Here is a 16257-nt window from a genome sequence, read left to right on the forward strand (position 1 = left end):
GCTAGGCAGGTAGATAGCAAGTGAAGGGTCTGGGAATCCCAAGGGTTAACTCAACTAGGGCAATTAGTGGAGGAAGATAAATTGATTGCATTGGAGTTAGAATATGGGTTAGGGTCCAAGGTTTTTTTTGGGGGTTTTTTTTTTAGTTACAGGCAAGCTTTATATTTTATGCAGGAGCGGGCTCCTCCACAGTTAAAGCAGGAGGACACGCTTATGGAATGAGCTCTGAATGGGAGTAGTATCAGGGGGTGTCTCTACATTTTAATCTAGAGCTCCTACAGCAAAAAATTCTCCTACTCTTATTTTAAAAATGTGGAGAAAATAATCTTTAAGCAGCTTCTATGAACTTCTATAGCAAGTCATATTTGAGCCGATATCTGGAGTGACTTCGCTAAAGAAATCTACGGTATCAGCATTTAATTTTTAAAAATACCATTGTGGAAGTTCAGACGAGATGTATTCCACATATTAACAAAGATGGAAAGAGAAGAAAAATGAGAGCTATTAGAGCCAAAAAAAAAATCCTTTAAAGAATGGAAAAAGGATCCAAATGAAGAAAATAAGAAGAGACATAAGTACTGGCATGTTAGATCAGTGCGACAACAAAAACTAAAAATGAATACGAAGAGAAACTTTCTAAAGAGGCAAAAACTCATAGTAACAATTTTTTTCGATACATCCTTTTTTGATACATCCTTGTCCAGTGTGTCTTTCAAAATTAGATGGTAAGCTCTTTTGAGCAGGGACCGTCTCTTGTGTGTTTAATGTACAGTGCTGCGTGCGTCTGGTAGCACTACAGAAATAAGTAGTAGCGGCAACAGAATACCTGTGAGGGAATCTGTGGGACTCTTGGATGATCAAGGAGCAAAAGGGGCACTCAGGGAGGATAAGGCCATAGCGGAGAGACTGAATTAATTCTTTATTTCAGTCTTTACAGAAGACTGGAAATGGTTTTCAAGGGTGATGCAGAAGAACTGAAAGAAATCTTGGTGAACCTGAAGACGTACTAAGCCAAATTAAAGAATGATAAATCACCTAGATCAGATGGTATACATCCCAGGGTACTGAAAACTCAAACATGAATTTGCTGATCTGTAACCTGTTGCTAAAATTGTCTGTTGTACCTAAAGATTGGACAATGTTATGCTGATTTTTAAAAAGAGTTCCGGGGAGATCCGGAAAATTACAGACCGGTAAGCATGACTTCATTGCTGGGAAAATTAGGGAAACAATTATACAAAAATAAAATTGTGGAACACAGACAAAACATGATTTAATGGGACAGAGTTAGCATGGACTCAGGCATGGGAGTTCTTGCCTCACCAATTTGCTTGACTTCTTTAAAGCTGTAAATCAGTGGTTCCCAAACCTGTCCTGGGGGACCCCCAGCCAGTCAGGTTTTCAAGATATCCCTAATGAATATGCATGAGAGAGATTTAAATACCTGTCACTTCCATTATATGCAAATCTCTCTCATGCATATTCATTAGGGATATCTTGAAAACCTGACTGGCTGGGGGCTCCCCAGGACAGGTTTGGGAACCACTGCTGTAAATAAACATATGGATAAAGGTGAGCCGGTTGATGTAGTGCAGAGCTGCCCAAGTCCGGTCCTCGAGATCTACTGGCAGGCCAGGTTTTCAGGATATCCACAATGAACATGCATGAGAGAGATTTTCATACCAAGAAGGCAGTGCAGGCAAATCTCTCTCATGCATATTCATTGTGGATATTCCAAAAATCTGGCCTGCCAGTATATCTCGAGAACCAGACTTGGGCAGCCCTGATGTAGTGTATCAAGATTTTCACAAAGCTGAGAAGATTGAAGAGTCATGGGATAGGAGGCAATGTTCGGTTGTGGATTAGGAATTGGCTTATCAGATAGAAGACAGAGGGTAGCGTTAAATGGCCATTTTTCTCAATGGTGGAGGGTAATTAGTGGAGTGCTGCAGGGATCTGTATTAGGACTGGTACTATAACTTATTTATAAATGACCTGGAAATTTTTTTTCCCCTTCTGTATCAAGTTAGTCTATGTCTAAGTTGGTTTAATTTTTAAGCTGTAAAAAAAAACAAAAAAAAAAAACCCTTTGATTTTAATATGTACATCGCCTAGAAGTTTTATAGGTGATACTATCAAATTTTAAATCAACCTGAAAAACTGGAATGACGAGTGATTAAATTTGTAGATGGCACTAAACTATTCAAAGTTGTTTAAATGCAGACCTTAAGAAATTGGAAGACTGGGTGTCCAAATGGCAGATGAAATTTAATGTGGACAAATGCAAAGCAATGCACGTTGGGAAGAATAACCCAAATCATAGTTCCCAGATCCTAGGGTCCACCTTGGGGATCAGCGCCCAAGAAAAAGATCTGGGTGTCATTGTAGACAATATGCCGAAACCCTTTGCCCAATGTGCAACGGCAACAACAACAAAAAAAAAAACCAAACAAACAAAATGCTAGGAATTATTAGAAAAGGGATGGTAAACAAAACTAAGAATGTTATAAATGCATCTATAGCTCCATGGTGTGACCTCAACCTGAGTATTGCACTCAATTCTGGATGCCTTATCTCAAAAAAAGATATAGCGGAACAAGAAAAGGTTCAAAGAAGAGCGACACGATAAAGGGGATGGAACGCCTCTCGAATGAGGAAAGACTACAGAGGCTAGGGCTCTTCAGCTTGGAAAAGAGACGGCTGAGGGGAGATGTGACTGAAGCCTACAAAATCCTGAGTGGTGTAAAACGGGTACAAGTGGATCGATTTTTTTTTACACATCAAAAATGACAAAAGAGTAGGGAACACAAAGTTACAGGGAAATACTTTTAAAACCAAAAGAAGGAAATATTTTTTCACTGAGAGAATAGTTAAGCCCTGGAACACACTGCCAGAGGATGTGGTAAGAGCAGTTAATGTAGCTGGTTTTTAAAAAGGTTTGGACAAGTTTCTGGAGGAAAAGTCCATAGTCTGTTATTGAGAAAGACATGGAGAAGCCACTGCTTGCCCTGGATTGGTAGCATGGAATGTTGCTACTCTTTGGGATTCTAGAATCTTGTTACTCTCTGGGGTTCCGGAATCTTTCTATTCTTTGAGATTCTGTATGGAATGTTGCTATTCTTTGGGTTTATGATCTGGATTAGCAACCGTGAAGACAGGATACTGGGCTAAATGGACCATTGGTCTGACCCAGTGAGACTATTCTTGATGTTCTTAAGTCACTTAGGGCTCCTTTTTCAAAGCCGCGCTAGCGGGGTTATCGCGCGCGACTTTTCATCACGTGCTAACCCCCTGCGCTGGCCGAAAAACTACCGCCTGCTCAAGAGGAGGCGGTAGCGGCTAGCGCGTCCTGCAGTTTAGTGTGCGCTATTATACGCGTTAAACCGCTAGCACGGCTTTGTAAAAGGAGCCCTTAGTGGAGAATGGATATAAATGTTGGACCCATGGTATTTGATGCCTACTCATTTACATCATATGTACAACACTGTTTTGATTTATGTGGGCAGGAACTTTCTTTCATATATGGTGACAGTTTTTTTTTTTTTTAATTAGGATTTTATATACCGCCTATCAAGGTTATCTAAGCGGTTTTACAATCAGGTACTCAAGCATTTTCCCTAAAGGTTCAGCCTTATTGGGATATGTTTGTTGCTTTGATTTCAAACATTATTAAGAAGCCACTATCAAGGTCCATATCTTGGTTCATGATCAACCTGTGGAATTACTGAGCAAGCACCCAAAACTGCTTTTGTTTACTATTGTTACTGCTGTTAGCAGCATGATAGAAGCAAACAACGATTCCAACTCATATGCAACTCTTCAATATTACAGATTAAAGATTTGGGGGGCCATTGATTGCATATTCTAATGATTAGACACCTTGGACACCTTTTTATTACATAGGACTATATTTAATGTGGGGATGGGGAGGTATGTTATGTGATTTAATGAGTTTATTCCTGATGAATGGGATGGGTGGGGGAGGGGTCTTTTTTATATGCATTTGACAATAATTGTTAGAATGTCAAGTGATTTGTACGAATTCTCTGATTGAATATTGTACACTTGTTGCAAGAGTTAAAACTGGATAAAGAATTTTAAAAAAAAAACCAAGAACAACTTCAATATTTGTAGAATGTCTAGACTTATAGCCTTGCGTAAAAATCAACAGGTACCTTTTCTCATATGAAAAAATTGAGAGATCAGTTGGATAAATGAACTAAAGCAAGGTAGTGGGGCTGGGAAGGGTTATTGTCCTCAGATGGAGAGATTGCATTGTACCAGAGAGTGATGATATGAATATTTGTTTTATAGGACTGGTTGTTTGTTTCTGTTCATGGATGTTTTTGTAGTGTGTGTATATTCTATGAAAATGGTTTTTTTAAAAAAGCACAGGAGTTAGGATCCTCATTCTTCTCTACCTGCATGGCAATGCGAGTCCCATCAGTAGTTGCCAACAGTGCCATCTGCTGGCGACAGTGGACCGACGTAAGGGTCGACTCTTCTGACATGACAGGACCTGAGGTTACTATTGTTACCTAAACAGTCAGAGATGTAGTAATTAGAACAGAACACAGAAATTCTTCTCAAGATGGGAGAAAAGGAGCAGAAAGATTAACTTACAGGTTGCAAGTCTGTGCCTTCCGTGCTGACCATGGTGATGTCGTGTGTGCTTGGTGACTGCAGCACCTCCTCTTGCTTGAACCCAGCTATCGGATTACTATGCTGTGTTACCATAGTGAGGGCATTGCCCAATACATGCAATTCCTCATGCGAGAGGCTAACCTGCAACATAACAGAGTTGTCACTCGATAAAGCAAGGTGTCACTTAGTGTCATGTTCAGGCTGCTAGCTCTATTGGTAACATTAAAATCTAGGGACAATCAGCAGACATGAACTACACACACACACAATTCTTTCAATTCCTCTCATATTCCATGTCTAAATGAAGCATTGGTTTAAGCCAGGCAATGAATAGTAGAACAGAGCAAAGCACAACACTGTGGCATTACATGAAATTATAATCTGATTGGCTAATGCCAAGAGATTTAAGGGCACCAACAGACTGATACCAAATGAAGATATATACAATAATCCCAAAACACTCTGCCCTTGCCTATTGCTTCTTTCTAGTGTTAATAGTGTTCTCTCCATATTATATACATCTCTTCCCTCTCCCCTTTCTGTGCTCTAAATTTAAAATCCCAAGATCCCTTACTGATTGTCTGGACTGGCCATCTGGGATTTCTGCAGATAAAACAAATTTACTTACCAGTAGCAGGTATTCTCCAAGGACAGCAGGATGACATTTGATGGAGCCTGCCTTGGGAATGCTTCCCCATCATGTTTTTAGGTTTTGGCAAGGATTCACCATGCATGCATGTGCCTTCCCGTCCACCAGCTCAGCGTTAATGAAATAGCTTAGAGAATACAACTCCAAGTAGGGGAAGTAGGATGAGCAATGAGAATATACATGTTACTGTCCTTGAACATCTGCTGCAGGTAAGTAAATGTCTTTTGTCTTATCTAGTAGATAGGTGTGCCATTCTAGATGGATGGGTAATATCTCTATGCTCGCGAGCTGTGCAGAAGGGATCCACTCCAGCTTTTGAATCCCTCTTCCTTCACTAGAGAGCGCTGCTGCCCCCTTCAGTTTATGCCAAAGCAGGTGATAACCCCATATAGAAATACATGTGAAGGAGGGGTACGGGGAAACTCTCCGACCTACAACTTGGTTTTGCTCTGAAATCACAAGAGACTGTTAACCATTGCCACTGAACAATCATGCCAAGCAGAAACATTTATGGAGCTCAAGTATTACCCCAATGTGTCATAGCAATAGATTCTTCATACCCTTAAGATCTGCTCTGACATCCAAATCAGGCCCCAGACATTGCAGGCCCATGCGTGTCTGTCCTGTTGCACCAACTACTCTTTTTGAAACAGAGTTTTGTGGGGCATACCAGGAAAAATAGCAGAAGTGCGTTCAAACAGCTCGATGGTAAAAACTGAATCTGGACAAGTGCTTGAGACCTAAGAGGCTTTAGTGGGCCATGCCAAAAAAACCTTGCTGAAGAGAATTAAAGGGAAGTAGCACACAAGACTAACTTGCACACAGGACAGCACTGGATATATACCGCAATACTATGAAAGAAAGGGTAAAGATGCAAGCTGTGTGGCACACAATGAAAAGTACATTTGCGCTGCTTTGCGGAAAAACAACAACTAAAATGGAAGCGCACACATGCATGGTGAATTGCTACTAAAAGCTTATAGAAAAGTAGTAAGATGGCGTCATCCTGCTCGTCCTCAGAGAAAGTGTTTACATTTTTTTCCACTGGTTTAACATTAGCTTTTGAGTTTGAAATCAGGAAAAGAAATTGCTTTGTTAAACTGCTAATTGACACAGAATACTTTCTTGTTTATTTATATCGTAATTTAATTCCTCCTTTTGCACTTTCCTCTCTCTGCCCCTTTCTAATTTTAGATGTTATTATAAATCGCATAGTTGAAAACCTGAGTAGTATATCAGAAAATTTAATAAAATTGAAACTCAAGAGGCCTCTCTCCTTGCAGTTGGCCCCTTCATTTTAATTCAAATTGGTTTTGCCCATTATAAGCTTCAAGAAACAGGGACTGTTACATGTGTCTGTTAAACCCTATATCAGGGGTGTCCAACCTGTGGCCCTGTGAAGTATTTTGTGTGGCCACGGTCGAGGGTGATGCAGTGTTTTCCTCTGTTGCCCCCGGGTTTTTACCGTCTTGCCGGCTACCCCCTCTGTCTTGCTGCAGTGTTTGTGCGGCCCCAGAAACATTTTTTCGGCCAATGCGGCCCAGAGAAGCCAAAAGGTTGGACACCCCTGCCCTATATATATATATATATGGGACTGTTACATGTGTCTGTAAAGATATATATATATATATATATATATATATATATATATATATATATATATATATATATATACACACACACACACACATACATATACATCTGGTGGCCTTACAAATAAGGCAACCTTGTTACATTTACAGAAGTGCCATGTGGCAAGAATTTTTCCTTTATGGCAAAGAATCATCACTCAAACCAGACTGCGAGGCCAGCTCTTGTACCTGTTGAGCTCCATCCTGGGAAATGAGTGCCACCTGCTGTGCCACGCTACCCTGATTCACCATTGCATCCTCTTCCTCCTTTAGCAAAAACGCAAGGTACTGTTGATTCCTGGTTGGAGATAACGCCACATCAGCTGCAAGAAAAAATGCAAAAAAGGGAAGATAATGGTCACATCTGAGGGTCGACTCTAAGAGAAGGATGTGTGAACTGCAGTGTGCATGTTTTGGTATAAAAAGTTTCAATTAAAGCTCATAGCCTGTCAACTGCAGGGGATCGTTTCAATACGCTCTCTGTGGGCAATTATGCAACAGAGGATGAGAGTAGATAAACCCTGGAGCGGGGACAGAAACATTTCTAAAATATTAAAACATGTAGATTAAACTACAGCAAGGAACAGTGGGGCCCAGATTCTCTAAACGGTGCCCGTCTTAAAAGCAGCTGGCAATCACATTTCAATCACGCGATGGTGCCATTTAGAGATCGTGCCTCTGGCAAAGGTAGATGCTGGAAATGTAGGCCAGGCTTTTCAAGGCCTACATTTCCAGGACTTACCTTTGACGTGAATTACGCCTCTGTAGGAGCTTAATGATGCCTAACGCTACTTCTGGCGTTAGGCGCCATAAAGCATCTACGGAGGTGCAATTCCAGCAGGCACCTTGAAAATTAGTTTAAAACGTTATACACTAAGCTATTGGTGCCTAAAATCCCACTACCTTTTATAGAATATGGGCCAATATGTTTTAGTGACTGATTCAAAGTCTTCCATTTGTACAAAATACTGTAATTCAGATTTGTGTCATGCATGAAAATTTGATCATGCGAGGGTCATTCCATAAATAATGCACACTAAATTTTTTTTAAATTTACATGTTTTTATTTTTTCAAGTACTGTATTTCTTTACAGTCCTTCAATATAGTCTCCCTGCTTTGCAATGACCGAGTCCCAACATCTGGGAAGCTTCATTATTCCATCCAAGACACCGTTTTTGTTCAGTTGCCGAATAGCTCGGGCACTGGTGGAAGAAAGCTCTTCCAGAGATGCAAAACAATGTCCATGCATAGGTTGTTTCAACTTTGGAAAAGGTCGAAGTCTGGTGGACTCATGTCTGGATTGTAGGGAGCATGAGGTAACACCTTCCCAGCCGTATTCGCATAGTTTTTCAATGACGACATTCCCTATGTGCGGGCGAACTTTGTCGTGAAGAATGAGTGGCCCAGCCAAGAGCAACTGAGGTCAAGTTTTGTGCATATTTTTGCGTATTTTTTGCAAAAAAATTCCCGATAATACACTACTGTGACACTTCTTCCACATGGAATTTTGTCTGTGATGATGATGCCTTCATGATCATAAGCAAAAATCATCTTCTTGTTTGACTTTTGATTGAGCTTGTCGAAATTTTTTTGGTCTTGGGGAAGATGGAGTTCTCCACTCCTCATTGAAAAACTACGCAAATACGCTGGGAGGTGTTACCTCATGCTCCCTACAGTCCAGACATGAGTCCACCAGACTTCGACCTTTTTCCAAAGTAGAAACAGCCTATGCGTGGACATCGTTTTGCATCTCTGGAAGAGCTTTCTTCTGCTGTTACCCGAGCCATTCGGCAACTGAACAAAAACGGTGTCTTGGATGGAGTAATGAAGCTTCCCGGACGTTGGGACTTGGTTATTGCAAAGCAGGGAGACTATATTGAAGGACTGTAAAGAAATACTTGAAAAAAAATAAAACATGTAAATTAAAAAAAATAGTGTACAATATTTATGAAATGACCCTCGTATTACCCTCTATTTTTCAGCATCACTGGCTTCCTATTCAATTTCCTACTACAGCCAATGCCATCTGCTTTGCTCCTCTCAGGACTGCTGGCTCATAATTTCACCAGATATACTTCCTGTTTTACAAAGCTGCACTAGCAGCTGCCATACGGCAACAGCCCCAAAGCCCTTTAAATCTCTATGGGCTTCGGGGCCCTTACTGCGCGGCTTTGTAAAACAGGTTCTTAGTGCCTTTCTTTACTTGGCAGCAATGCTCTGAATGTGTTCCCTGTTGTTCCTTTAGCTAGAACCCTCACATAGTTTAAAGCTACCTTGAAAACCCACTTTTTTATCCAAGTGTTTGGCGAGTTTTGGACTGTGAAGGTAGTGACCCCTTCTGTCCTATCGATTATTGGAGTTCCTTTCTGTTTGACTGTACAGTGCTCCCCCGCGAATTCATGGTCTGCGAATATGGTTTTTAGGCAGGGGAGGTAGGAGAGGGCAGCCGGAGCGCCGGCGAGTGAAGGAAATTTTTAATTAATATAACTCAGAAAGAAAAAAGACGACTTCAGATAATTCAAAATACGGCAATAAAACTTTTTTTTTTTTTTTTTAAATTTTTTATTTATAAATTTTCCATTCTTACAATATTTGAATCATACAATATATATTAATTATTACATATCCAAAATATTATCATTAATAATTCATAGTATTTAAAATATAATATGATAAAGATTATACAATAACATATAAAATATAATTCCCTCTCCCTTTTTATATAATATATTTCCATTAATTAATCAAATCCCACCCCATTCATATATAATTTTATCATTGTGCTAAGAAACTAATCATTAGAATAATTTGTCAATGGTTGCCAAATTTTCTTGAAATTAAGAAGATTTCCCTGTTGTAACGCTATTATTTTTTCCATTTTATAAATATGACAGACAGAATTCCACCAGAATGTATAATTTAATTTGGTATAATCTTTCCAATTTTGAGTAATTTGTTGCATGGCGACTCCTGTTAGTATTAGTAATAGCTTATTATTATTTGCTGAAATCGGACTCTTAGTTCTCATTGCAGTACCAAATAATATGGTGTCATATGAGAGTCCTACATGATTCTCTAGTAACTTATTAATTTGGGGCCAAATTGAATTCCAAAATGCGTTTACATAGGGACAGAAAAAGATTAAATGATCTAACGTCCCTATTTCCAATTTACAATGCCAGCATCTATTAGATCTAGTACTATCTATTTTTTGCAGGCGCGTTGGGGTCCAGAATACGGCAATAAAACTAATTCACAAAGCGAAAAAGTATGATCATGTCACACCACTAATGATTAAATCACATTGGCTTCCCATCTCCCATCGAATTAACTTTAAAATTCTATTTTTAGTATTTAAAATACTAATCTTCAACGAACCACAATTTATGTCAAGAATGATTATCCCATACAATGCCCCACGCTCTCTACGATCATCTTCTTCAAACCTACTAACAATTCCCTCCTTGAAAATCATCGGCACAAGAAGAAATGATATATTTTCCGTTATGGCCCCTAAATTGTGGAATTCTCTGCCAAGCTATATTAGAAATGAAAAAGATCTTTTATCTTTTTGTTTCAAGACGCTTTTGATGTGTAATATGGCATATCTTGGACCCTTTACATTTTGCTACGATTAACAAACTCATTAATCCCCTTCCCTCCCTATTGTATTTTCCCTTTTATGTAAATTCCAACAGAAAATGAAATTGTAACTTTTCCCTCCTTTCCTCTTCATTCACGTTTGTCTCTAATTTGATTGCTAAAATGTTAACTGATCCATGTAGTTTGTTTTGTGATTGATTTGTCCAATTGTATGTGAGACCACTATCTAGTGGCTTTTAAATTGTACATCGCTTAGAAAATTTATATAAGCGATTCATCAAACGTTAATAAAACTTGAAATCACTCGCGGTATGCTCTGACCACCTCTTCCTGTACTAAAGTCGGGCCTCACCAATCAGGAGCTGTGTATCAAAGCACAGGAAGAGGCGGTCGGAGCATACTGCAAGTGATTTCCTTCACTCGCCGGCGCTCTGGCTGCCCTCTCCTGCCTCTCCAGTCTCCCCTACCTAAAAACTGTATTCGAGGTTTTTCAACATTCGTGGGGGCTCCTAGAACGGAACCCCCACAAATATCGGGGGAGTACTGTACTTTAGTCTGCTCTGTTATACCTGGCATGAAAGGTAGTATAGCAAATCTTTATCACATTTAAATAAAAAGAACTTGATTAAAAAAAAAAAAAATAACAAAAAAAACCAACAATAAAAACCAACCAACTCGACCTACTTTTTCTCTTAGGCCCCCTTCTATCCAGCCACGTTAGTGTTTATCATCACCAGCTGCTGCAGTAAAAAGCTGATGCTCATAGAATTCCTATGAGTGTCGGAGCTTTTACCGCAGTGGCCAGCGATTAAAAAAACTCTAACTTGGCTTGTTAAAAGGGGGCTTTAATTGGAAAATTATCTGCTAATACAGTGATTTTTATTCTATTTTCTATTAGTGGGGAGACCAGCATCTGTAAAATTATTGATATCATAATGGAAAATAAAGGGATAATTCATCAAGGGGCATTAAGCGATTTAGTGTGCAATAAATGCTAAGACGTCCATTATATTCCTACGGTCATTTTAGCACGTGCTAAGTCGGTCAGTGCCCCTTGATAAGCCCGAGAGCACAGGCCAGCATGGTAAATGCTCCAATGCCCATAGGAACTGAATGGGTGTCAGAGCAAAAGGGAGCTAATGTTGTGCTATAAGTCTTCAAAAAAAATTACATTAAAGTTCCTAAAAAATACAACATACTCACCTTTATTTTAAGAGCCAGGGGAAATACTTCATCTCATCCAACTTTGTTGTTTCTTTTTTTTTAAATATATTTGCATTCTGTTTTCACTATTTTTTCTTAGCATGCCCTTTAATTTCGTTATACTTTTTCTATTTTGCTAGTTGTTATTTTTTCCATTTTATTTGATTATATTGTTTTCCTATTTTGTCTTTATTCTGCTACCACTCCCTATTTCTCCCATTAGGACAGCTTCAGTAAGCAAATCGATCAATACATGATTGGTTTGCTTAGTGAATCTAGCCCTAAGTGGGGATCACGTACAACCTTTTATCCAAGCTGGTTGAAGATACAGAATATTTCAGATGAGGAGAAATCTTTCAGAAGGGTCTAATGCAGGCAGTTATTATTGAAGGGAGCAGAAATAACTAGGCCAGATAATCTTTTTTCTGTCATTATTTACTATGAGCAGTGGTGTAGTAAGGTGGGGAGGTGGTCCACCTTGGGGACCAGCACCCTCCCTCCTCTCCACCCCCTCAGTCCTTCCCACTCCCCCCCTCACTGTACCTCTATCTCTTCGTTGGTGCCAGCAACAGCTCTAACCTGCTGCTCACGCCAGCATTGGCTCCTCCTCTGATGTCACTTCCGAGTCCCGCATCCAGGAAGTGATGTCAGAGGGAGAGCCGACACAGATGCGGGCAGCAATGCTGGGGGAAGTTAAACGAGGTACGGGGTAGGAAAGAGGTGTGCATGTGTGGCGGGGGGTGGGCGGGGAAGAGGGAAGGGGAGGGGCACCACTGCCCTGGGCACCTCTCACCCTTGCTATGCCACCGACTGAGGCTCTATTACTAAGCTGCACTAAGTCCATTTTTAATGCAGCTGTCAAAAAGGGCTTTTTCCATTTGTTGAATATATGGTTCTATGCTAAATGTTAACATTAATGTGGCGGAGCACTTACCACTTTCTACAGAGGAGGCACTAATGGCTAACTAATTAATGAGGCTTTAACGTCAGGGTGTTAGCTAATTACCACATTGTTTTGGCCAATCAGGGACTTCCCTAGACTCCTCCCTAAGGAAGTCCCTGATTAGCTGAGGTGCCCCGGCCCCTCCAAAGGGAGAACCTGAGGTGCCTCAGCCAATCAGTGCCTTAGGCCTCTCCTTGTGCATTAGATGATGCGCCGGGGCGGGGCCTAAGGATGCTATTGGGGCGGTGGCTGGCTGGAGAGCAGGAGCAGGAGGACTTTCTTCCTGCTCCCAAAGATTTTGAGTGGCGTAGGAGCAGGAGGGTCCGGGCACCCCTCCTGTTCCCGAAGATGGGAGCCTGCCTCAAAGGATTGAAGCAGGAGGGACCTGGCACCCCTCCTATTCCCAACTATTTTAAAGGTACCGGGGTGGCTGGGTGGGCCGGGCCTGACCGTCTGGGCTGACCAGGGGTGGGCCAGGGGGTGAGAGGCCTAGGAGCAGGAGGGACTGAGCACCCCTCCTGCTCACAACTTTTTACTGCGGGGATGGACCGAGCCGGTCGGTGAGGGGAGGGGGAGGGCCCTGCTGCATGCCTGCAGCATTTTTTTTTTTTTTTCAAACACTGATGGCAGGAGGGAATTGGCATCCCTCCTGCTTTTTTCTCCAGTTGGGGGGGGCGGCCATGCTTGCAGCAGTCGGGTTTGCCAATAGTAAAACCCGACTCAAAATAGCCAAGCAATTGTTAGTCAATCAATTGCTTGGCTAATTTGCATGGGGTTTTACTAATTTGCATGGGACGATCGGGATCGGATAGCTACAGGCATTAGTGGATAGTGCAGGAAGGAAATCTGGTCGTAAAGGGATCGCAAACCGATCAGTACATGATCGGTTTGCTTAGTGAATCTAGCCCTATGATCTTGTAAAAAGTTACTGAACCAATATGACTGTTTAGACGTCCAAAAATGGACTTGTCTGGAAAGATATTCAAGACCACCCAAAGGCACCCTCTTCCCTCTACATACACACTGTCCTGAGATCTCTCAGCATCCAACGCAAAGACAAGCATACCTCAGCACCAGCATACCTCAGCACCTCTACTAGGGTGTGCTGTCCTGGCACCCTCAGATACCTGTCATCTGCTGTTGCTCATACAGGGCCTGCTCGCTTTCTTCCGTGGCCTCTAGATCACCATGCCCACTGCGCTTGTGCAAGGCAAGCGTGGATGTCTGCCGGTACATTTTGCCACAGAGGCTACAGGTGTAGGGTCTACAGTGCGTGTGAACCACATGGTGCTTATATAGACTGGAATACTCTGTGAATCGCTTGCCACAGCCTGGCACTGTACACATATACGGCTTCTCTCCTGAAAGAGAAGAGTTAGGAGAAATAACGAAGAGTGTTCACAATCAATCAAATAAAATAATGCCCCCAGAAAGGTGGTAGGAAGGCACTTAGAAGGGCTTTAGCAACATCCATAACTCGGAATACATTGTACGCTCCATTATTTTAAACTTCTACTAGAAAAAAAGGACTATGCTTGAAAGATGCAGAAGTGGAAATCACTCCTAGAATTTCTGCTCCTCTGCAAATTAGTTTCTACCTCCCTGGCCAATGCAGCATACTCCCCTTTGCTAGATTTCTCTGGCCAAACATCCCCCTTTCCTTTGTAGTGCTCCAATTATGCTGCTCGACTCTTGCTGAATTGGCCTTTTCCACCTTAATGCCATTGTGCACTATTGGAAGAGAAGTGGAGGCTTCTATATATTTGCAAGATGCCATCATCAAACATCACTCCTCAATCCCCAGACTCACCAGTGTGGATTCGCATATGGTTCTTGAAGTTAGTGGCACTAGCAAATTTCCGGGCACACCCCTGTTCCGGGCACGTATATGGTCGCTCCCCTGTGTGTGTTCGCATATGCACCTTCCGGATGTTGGATGTGGTGAATGAGCGACCGCAGCCTTCAAAGGGGCACCTGAAAGGTCGTTCTCCTTTACAACAAAGCACCAAGTAATAATTTAGATTACAAAGGAAAGAAGGAAGGAAATCTTCATTCAGTCAGCGAAGACTACTTGATCAGTACTATACTTTCCAAGTCTTGCACAAATTTTTTTTTCCAATTCTTTATTCATTTTTACATCTTACATCAAGTATACAATAATATATCAGTTAAAACTTGCATACATCACTTGACATTCTTTATATCATCATCATAAATACATAAATTTATTCCCCCATCCATCCTTCCTTCAAATGTTTTATTTTTTAATTACTTATATTATTTTCTTATCTATTGACTGATTCTTTAATAAAACTTTAAACCATCCCCCCTCCCCCCTTATGTATAAATGTACTTTCAGTGGAAAATGGTGTCTAATCATTGCAATAACTTATCAATGGCCCCAAAATCTTTTAAAAATTATCATAATTCCTTTTTTGTATGGCAATTGTTCTTTCCATTTTGTAAATGTGGCATAACGAATTCCACCAGAAGGTATAATTAAGTCTACTGCAATTTTTCCAATTATTGGTGATATGTTGTATGGCGACTCCTGTCATAATCAATAAAAGTTTACTGTTACTTGACGAAATCTGACTCCTTGTTCTCATTGTCATGCCGAACAGAATTGTATCATACGATAATGCTACATGGTTTTCTAGGAAACAATTAATTTGAGACCAAATTGATTTCCAAAAGGCCATGATACAGGGACAAAAGAATATTAAGTGATCTAAAGTCCCTGCTTCCAGATTACAATGCCAGCATCTATTAGACTTAGAGCTATCCAACTTTTGTAATCTAACTGGGGTCCAAAATGCTCTATGTAAAAGGAAAAACCAAGTTTGTCTCATAGATGCGGACACCTTACATTTCATTCTCCAAGACCAAATTCGTGGCCATTGAGACGCAGTAATTTGCTGCTTGATCTCAATGCTCCAAATATCCCTAATTCAATTTTTTGTTTTTTTATTTACAAATTCATTAATCAATTTATACCACTGTGCAGCTTGGTGTCCCAAGAAGTCCACCTGAAAGCATAAGAACTCCAGACTATATTGATTATTAAGATTTTTCCATTCAGGGAACCCCTCCTGAATAGCCTGCTTCAGCTGCAACCATCTAAAACTTTGTGATTTATTAAGACCATATTTATGTTGCAACTGTGAAAAGTCAAGCAGTTTACCATTTACAATAACATCACTCAAAATCCGTATACCTGCTATCATCCAATGCATCCAGATGACCTTAAATCCACCAATTTGAATCTTGGAGTTTAACCATATAGTTTGATTTGTCGATTTATAGATTGGAATAGACGTTAATTTACTAACATATCGCAAAGTTTTCCATGTATCCATAAATATTCTATTATCTTTATACAATCTAGGCAATTTAATACTAAGAACATGACCTAAACGTAAAAGGAACATGAGTCTCAATTCCAACCTCAACCAGTCTGGGAGGACCCAGTACATACCCTGGTGCAAAATATAGGCTTGATGCTACCTATAGAAATTGGGAAAAGTCTTGCACAAATTGAGAGAACTGGAGACTGAGGAGCAAGACAGTCTTTTCCCTCTGC

At 40.6% G+C, this 16257-nt stretch overlaps 1 protein-coding gene across 5 annotated transcripts in view; it reads right to left on the reverse strand.

Annotated features, from left to right (window-relative positions):
- The window catches only part of ZNF76 (zinc finger protein 76), a 37598-nt gene that overhangs the window by 2260 nt on the left and 19081 nt on the right, over positions 1-16257 (reverse strand). For all 5 annotated transcript variants that reach the window (XM_033919033.1, XM_033919034.1, XM_033919037.1 and 2 more), the window contains 5 exons: positions 14485-14664; positions 13802-14035; positions 7114-7247; positions 4624-4785; positions 4422-4538 (listed from right to left, as the gene is read on the reverse strand). In XM_033919033.1, coding sequence (XP_033774924.1) covers positions 4422-4538; positions 4624-4785; positions 7114-7247; positions 13802-14035; positions 14485-14664 — 827 coding nt within the window. The remainder of the gene's footprint in view (positions 1-4421; positions 4539-4623; positions 4786-7113; positions 7248-13801; positions 14036-14484; positions 14665-16257) is intronic.

The sequence above is a fragment of the Geotrypetes seraphini genome, chromosome 13, assembly GCF_902459505.1.
Source record: "Geotrypetes seraphini chromosome 13, aGeoSer1.1, whole genome shotgun sequence".
NCBI classification, from domain to species: domain Eukaryota; kingdom Metazoa; phylum Chordata; class Amphibia; order Gymnophiona; family Dermophiidae; genus Geotrypetes; species Geotrypetes seraphini.